This window comes from Bombyx mandarina, chromosome 25 (assembly GCF_030267445.1).
Source record: "Bombyx mandarina strain Sakado chromosome 25, ASM3026744v2".
NCBI lineage: Eukaryota > Metazoa > Arthropoda > Insecta > Lepidoptera > Bombycidae > Bombyx > Bombyx mandarina.
This window is the reverse complement of record NC_143231.1, coordinates 9,958,088-9,965,700: the sequence shown is the minus strand read 5'-3', so window position 1 is coordinate 9,965,700 and position 7,613 is coordinate 9,958,088. Positions and strand designations below refer to the sequence as shown.

Below are 7,613 nucleotides of genomic sequence, written 5' to 3'. Positions count from 1 at the left end.
TCCTGAGCGCTATGACATGTCCTTCTTTAAAAGAGGCTTGTGGAGAGTATTAAGCGGTAGGCAGCGGCTTGGCTCTGCCTCTGGCATTGCTGAAGTCCATGGGCGACGGTAACCACTCACCATCAGGTGGGCCGTATGCTCGTCTGTCTACAAGGGCAATAAAAATAATAATAATAATAATAACTTTCAGCGCCTTTTTTTAAATTTACCCGGCTGCTACTGTAGCGACACCATTATTTAGCAGATTTTAATTAAAAAAAAAATCCTACCTAATCTGATAGCCTTGAGAGGCTATATCAGCTTAACCTTAACTAGTAGGTGATCTCATGGGGCTCAAACCTGACGACATTGCTAACACAAACCCTAGCAAGAGCCGTGCTTCGCAGAATCTACCACCGGATCGGAAACGCGACCCCCTGAGAAGATCCGGCGAGAAACTCAGTGGGCTGTGTCTGAGGGTTAATTTACTCGTCGAGCCCTTCGTCGCAAGCGACGGGTTCGACGAGAACGGTGACCGGTCAGATTTTAACAGACACTTTTCAAACACAGACGGTTCTCCTAACCTCTATCCTCCATAGAGTTTAGGCAGAAATTTATGTCATCACATTCATATATCAAAGTGGTCTTTTTGATGGGAACGCGAGGAGTGAAGTTGTGTGATTTGTTTTATTTTTCTATTTAGTGTTTCTTCAGGTTTAAATATGTAATAACGGTGGTTTATTAATTATTTAATATCTGTGAAAGTGCACAAATGTGTGAAAATGAAACAAAGCCACTGGACGTATCTTCTCGGGATCCTCCTAAAAATCCACTGAAAAAATATCAGTAAATAGCCATCATTTTATTTATTTATTTATTTATTTATGTACACACAGAAAACAAGACACAGTACAGAGTAATAGGAAAATTATGTACAAAGGCACTGCTTATTTCTTTGAGAAATCTCTTCCAGCAGACCTGCGAGAGGATAATGAGAATAATAATAAAAAGTGATAAGTATGTGTAGAACAAATAACACATAACTAAAATAACAAATACAACATGAGAATTATAGCACATACACATAGCAAATATTATAAGTAACACAGTAACACTCGTATATACGAAGAGTATAGAACCATGATCATTCGGTTGATGAGAGATAAAATTGTTTGACCTTGTATTTAAAAACAGAAACAGACTTGCAAACTCGGATGTCAGCCGGCAACGAATTCCACAGTCTGACCGCGTGCACAGTAAAGGAGTGAGAATAGAAACTGGTTTTGTGGGAAGGGAATAACAAAACAGAACGTTGGTTGGACCTGTAGGGAGCATCAGGAGAACGAATGAAAGAGAATCGCTCACGTAAATATAATATTTTACTGAGATCCCAAATCATCTCATCTCATTTCATTTAATTTCATCCCAGTTAATTAATGTATCAAATTAATCATCTTATTTTTATTTCATTTCACTCCATATTATTATTTTTCATATAATTAAGAATGTAAATTAAAATAAGATATGACCTAAGGGTCTTAGTTACCATGTCATAAAATCCCATAAAAAAAAAATATTTCAAAGTCAAACGTGGTCAAACGTCAAAGGTTTGTCGGCGAGAAAAAAATTGAAATTCCGTGAAATTTTTGATTGTCTCATTAATTAAAATAAATAAATAATATTTTTATTTTAGATCCAAATATTCAATGATGCGGGTATCTTGCAATAGATCTAACCCGCCTTTAGGTAATACTACTATATTTAGACAAAATTGTCGCACGTTGCTTTCGCGGCCACGGGCTTATTAAAATAGCTATTTTTATTAATTTCAGGTGGTTTGATGGCTGTGGAGTTTTACAGATCGTCGGCAAAAGAAATAGACATCGTTTGGGAGAACGACTCAGTTATTATTCTTCCAAATTCCACCAAACCAGTGCCATTTGGGACTAGCAATGATTTGATTAGAATTCTTGAAAATGCCTTTAACAAGTCTGTGAGTCCACTTGAGAAAGTCACAATGAATCATTGGTTGTCTTTCAGTCTTATATTGGAAGATGAAATACCCAAGTCTGTTGAGTATTTAGACAAAACACTAGGGCCACTAACCTATTTGGTTGGTGAAACTTTATCTGTATCAGACTTTGCGGTCTTCAGTGTTCTTTATGGTTAGTTATCAAACGTCATTATTGTTGACAATCTTAAGTACAGCCTAATAGCAATTTGAAATAAACATAAGTATTGATTTTTTTTTATATAATTGCAGTATCAAGTAAATTCGAAGAAATTTCAAAATTGATTCCTTCTCAAAACATAAGACGCTGGATGAAATTGGTAGAAGCTCAACCGCAAGTCCAAACAGTTATAAAGGCTCTGCCGTCTGATGCCATTGACAAACTTACCAAAGTTTCCTCCAGGTAAAATACTATAAAATTATAAACATTTAATTAATTTAACTGTCTAAGTAACAAAATAGGCGCCATCTAGTGCTGTAATATCCTGTGAGGTCCCCAAGTAATTTTCTGAGGTGACTTCTACAAATCCCAAAGCACAAGTTATTGTAGCCCAAAGGACAAGATTTCCAGTGCACTTCTATCAAGTAATAGATCTATGCAATTGTTCAAATCATGGTGTTTATCTTTTAGGCCACATCTTATAAATGAGCTTCTTGATGTAAGATGATTATTAGAGATAGCAAAAACATTATTATTTTTTATTATAGGAAATCACCACCAACAAATGCTGAATTAGGAGGTAGACAACAGGAAGGAAAGTTCATTGAACTCCCTCATGCTGAAATGGGAAAAGTTGTTGTAAGATTTCCACCTGAAGCTTCAGGGTGAGTGATGATTCTGAAGCTTAATTTTGTTAATTTGATAATTTTGATGTTCTGGAACATGTTCTACCATCAGTATACAATATTAGGTATATTTTATGTTAGGGACTAGAATCCAATTACTTGTATAATTAAGGATAGCTTCATTAATTGTAAAAATTGATGTCTAAAGATAAAATACTTGTTTTTAGACATCATCCTGCTCTAAACTATTTTTATGTATACAGATATCTTCATATTGGTCATGCAAAAGCAGCTCTTCTTAATCAATATTACCAGCAAGCCTTTCATGGCAAATTGGTCATGAGATTTGATGACACAAATCCAGCTAAAGAAAATGCAGATTTTGAAAAGGTAAATAAACCACTGATATCATCACATGGAACTAATGTTGTTCTAATATGGAACTAATATGGGCTTTAGTATTTTAGGTGATGTATTTATCAATTTTTAGATAAATGTGGTCTAAATGCGCTTATATTTCATTAATTAGATAGTGAGATATGTAACTTCAAAAAGACAGACTGATATATCAGTCTGCAAGCTGTATAAAAGCCAACACTTAGAAATATGTGAAAAATTAGTTTGCGTGTAAATTTAATGGTAAATGGTGGGATCGTTTAGTAAGATCAACACTCTTCACCACCCTATTATCCCAAAACATAGGATGAAGACTTAGATATTAAATGGTTCACCACAAAAAATACTACAAGAAATCTTTCCGGTTTTCATACCTTAAATTAATCTGTCAGAACATTTTGCTATCAAGAATTCACGGACATTACTTGGCTTAGATATTATAAAAAATATATATTAATCCTTTGACAAAATCGACAATCTTTATTTTTCAGGTTATTTTAGAGGATGTAGCAATGCTCGAGATAAAACCAGATATGTTCACACACACGTCCCAATACTTTGATTTAATGATGGAGTATTGTGAGAAACTCATCCGTGAAAGCAAAGCTTTTGTGGATGATACTCCTGCTGAACAAATGAAAACTGAGAGAGAACAGAAAATTGAAAGCAAAAATAGAAATAATTGTAAGAATGCTAGACCATCCATTCTTTTAAAAATAAAATTTTATTAACCCTATTAACATTTATACCACATCCATAATCCATAAGGATGATTTGATGATTATTGAATTCTTATATATATCATTTCTCATGAATCAAAATAAGTAGACCAAATTTAAATGCAATAAAGATCAAAATACATTCTAACTATATTACATTCTTGGTATACAGCCATAGAAAGGAACCTGCAACTGTGGGAAGAGATGAAGAAAGGCAGTAATATTGGTGTCCAATGTTGTGTACGAGCTAAAATAGACATGCAGTCAGCAAATGGTTGCCTGCGTGATCCCACCATTTACAGGTGCAAGCCTGAAGAACACCCAAGAACCGGCACACAATATAAGTGAGTACATATCTACGCTTGAAAGGCAAACGTGACTAAGCGACAATGCGTGAACTTTACAGTAGACTAATTTAAAGTTGAAATACCTGAAAAAAAATATATTTTAACGAATCTGGCTGTAGGATTGAAATGATTTTAATAGACCTAGAAATATAAATTTTTTGCGCATCGAATATGGTTATTGCCTATCATTTATGTACAAAGCAGTTTTTGTCGCTTAGTCACGTTTGCCTTTCAAGGGTCGATATGTAAATATGAACCTTCGTCTTCAGATTAAGAAAAAAGAGATAGATTTGCAAAATACTAGAACTGTTTTTAATATATAGACACTTGCCTCTTAATTGCCTACCTGGCGCCACTGCGGTCATCCACAGTGCGCTTCCAGAGATCTTTTTTGCCACGTACCATCCGGCTATGGAATGAGCTCCCCTCCACGGTGTTTCCCGAGCGCTATGACATGTCGTTCTTCAAACGAGGCTTATGGAGAGTATTAAGCGGTAGGCAGCGGCTTGGCTCTGCCCCTGGCATTGCTGAAGTCCATGAGCGACGGTAACCACTCACCATCAGGTGGGCCGTGTGCTCGTCTGCCTATAAGAGCAATAAAAAAAAAAAAATTTGAAAATTAGTCTTTTATTCCGCGTACGCGTGTCTTAGTGGGAATTGTAATTCATGCCACAAGTTTTTTTTTAGGAATTTAGGTTTCAGTTTCCACTCTGGTACGAGTTCGGCCATAGTCCAAAAGCTTATTGCCCTCTTATGTATCTACTAGTTTGATTTGTTTCTGTTTAGTGTATGGCTGCTTATTTTCAAAGAAATGTGATTTGCTAGTAATTATAATTTCGTTTTACAGAGTTTATCCGACCTACGACTTCGCGTGTCCAATCGTGGATTCCATAGAGGGGGTAACTCACGTGCTGCGAACGATGGAGTATCACGATCGAGACCCGCAGTTCTACTGGTTCATAGAGGCACTTGGTATTAGAAAACCTTATATTTGGGAGTATAGTAGGTGAGGCTTAGATTACTTCTTTAAATAGCAAAAAAGAGTTAAAATCTGCTAAATAAGGGTGGCGCTACAGTAGCAACCGGGTAAATTTAAAAAAAGGCGCTGATAGTTATTAAAATAAGATAGAGAAATCAAAAATGACGAAGTAACTGTAAGCACTACAAAATCACAAAAAGTATTCTATTAAAAGCTGATAAGAAAATGCAATCGATGTCTCCACGTTTTACCACAGCAATAATTTTAGGTTATATTGACGAAATTATTTTGGACTACGTAAACATGTGAGGTCTTGTATATTACACTGTCACTAACTACTCTAGTCATTAAATATATTAAATTTTCTAACTCAGCATACTTCTTCAATCAGTTAACAACTGCTCAATTCATATCATATCCTGTGCCTATGCTAGCGCCATTCTGGAGAATTTTTGAACTGTTATTTCGTACTGAAAGTGAGACACTTTTTCAAGCTTCTCCCATATGAGACGGTTCTCCTTAGCTCTACCCTACATAGAGTGAGCCGCCATTTCTGTAGGGAACTAAGGAAAATCTTCCACTGTATATGTGCGATTCACATTTTGGGACATTGAATCCTGTTTAATTTAAATTGAGGATAAATGGTGTTATTTCAGATTGAGCATGACAAATACTGTACTGTCGAAAAGGAAACTAACTTGGTTTGTGGAACAAGGACTTGTAGATGGATGGTAAGTTCGTATCAAATTACCAAATCATATTAAAGTAGTTTTAACCTAATATTTTTCATGAATATTATTTTATAGATGATAGTTTCCCCCACGATATTTTAATTAAAACATTTTAATCATTAGGTTGGGTTCACACGGCATTGTCCTGCACGTTTATTTGCAGTATACGTTTTAACGAATGAATATACACATTGTACATAGAATCTTTCACGTCATGTCGTTTGTATTGCAAAAAACCGTACACCGCTTATGCATTTAAAACGAATATTCAACGGACTTGTCAAGCAAATCGAATGAACTTTAACGTTCTCTTTCATACGTTCGTTTTTACACGAATGAAAATCTACCGTATGAACAACCGGGTGATCGTACGTTAAAATCTATATATATATATATAAATGAATTTCTGTTCGTTAGTCTCGCTAAAACTCGAGAACGGCTGGACCGATTTAGCTAATTTTGGTCTTGAATTATTCATGGAATTTCAGAGAAGGTTTAAAATATGAAAAAACTATGAAAATGCTCGGAATTATATAAAAAAAAATAATTAAGAAGCAGCACAATAAATTGAAATTATATATAAACTAGCTGTACCTGTCTGCTTCATTGGGCTTTTGAAATTAACTTTATTATTTCTCACCCCCACAAAGATTCACATAATTAACGCCCCCGCAACTGGTGTAGGCAGTCCAACACTCATATAAATATTAGCCTATCCATTAATTACATTTATTTTCTACGTCGATACCAAGTTTCAAGTCAATCGGATGCATGGTTCAGTAGTTATAACGGAACATCCGTAAAAATCACTGTAGATTTATAAATAACATATCTTTTGTGCAGGGATGACCCTCGTATGCCAACAGTACGTGGAGTGCTGCGACGCGGTATGACCGTGGAAGCGCTACGTCAGTTTATTCACGCTCAAGGCTCCAGCAGGTCCGTGGTGTTCATGGAATGGGATAAAATTTGGGCAATCAATAAGAAGGTATGTGAAATTATCTTTGAAGTACTGCATACTTACAAATACTTTCGAAAGAATATTCTTGGTAATGAGCGAACAGAGTGATCTTTTTTTTTAATTCGGGTTTATTTCTCAAATATTGCTGAACTCAATTTAGTGTTACGTGGGACGTCATTTGGCGCCAATATAAAAACGATCAGTTGTGATGTTAGGAATTGTGATTTATTCATTTATTACACTTCATGTAAAATTTACATTGGCGGACTTAATGCCTAAGGTATTCTCTACCAGTCAACCAAAGGTAGTACAGAGAAAATAGTGGTAGGTGCAATAAAATTTATATTAAATTACAAATACGTACACAAACATATATATGTATATACTATTAGTTAACTAGCCTTTTAATTCACTAGTGTTACCTCACTGCTCCAAATTGGACTATTAGCACGGACATATCAAGTTTTGGGGTTTCATTTTATAATATAATACATTTTGCCCTTGAAAACTTTTATTAACCTAAATGTAGTTTTATTGATAACGTTAACCTAACTAACAGAGGAGAAGAGATATTGTTTTATCTATTTATCTAAAGATCTGCACATGTTAGTATGTAAAATATAATGTGTAAGTCATATGTTAGTATGTATGTAAAATTATAGAGATACTTGTGCGATATGAACTGCCTTATAATGAAAGAAAAA

At 34.9% G+C, this 7,613-nt stretch overlaps 1 protein-coding gene across 3 annotated transcripts in view; it reads left to right on the top strand.

Moving 5' to 3' along the window:
• The first annotated feature begins 577 nt into the window (after positions 1 to 577).
• Positions 578 to 7,613, top strand: part of GluProRS (Glutamyl-prolyl-tRNA synthetase) — a 54,276-nt gene continuing 47,240 nt past the window's right edge. Inside the window, exons 1-12 of one of the 3 annotated variants that reach the window (XM_089738371.1) lie at positions 578 to 825; positions 1,174 to 1,344; positions 1,673 to 1,725; positions 1,812 to 2,144; positions 2,243 to 2,393; positions 2,699 to 2,815; positions 3,040 to 3,166; positions 3,664 to 3,856; positions 4,064 to 4,235; positions 5,086 to 5,244; positions 5,874 to 5,948; positions 6,792 to 6,936. In XM_089738371.1, coding sequence (XP_089594497.1) covers positions 1,686 to 1,725; positions 1,812 to 2,144; positions 2,243 to 2,393; positions 2,699 to 2,815; positions 3,040 to 3,166; positions 3,664 to 3,856; positions 4,064 to 4,235; positions 5,086 to 5,244; positions 5,874 to 5,948; positions 6,792 to 6,936 — 1,512 coding nt within the window. In that variant the 5' untranslated portion in view covers positions 578 to 825; positions 1,174 to 1,344; positions 1,673 to 1,685. Of the gene's footprint in view, positions 826 to 1,173; positions 1,345 to 1,567; positions 1,726 to 1,811; positions 2,145 to 2,242; positions 2,394 to 2,698; positions 2,816 to 3,039; positions 3,167 to 3,663; positions 3,857 to 4,063; positions 4,236 to 5,085; positions 5,245 to 5,873; positions 5,949 to 6,791; positions 6,937 to 7,613 lie in introns of those variants that run through there. The other 2 variants (XM_089738370.1, XM_089738372.1) reach the window with 2 other exon arrangements.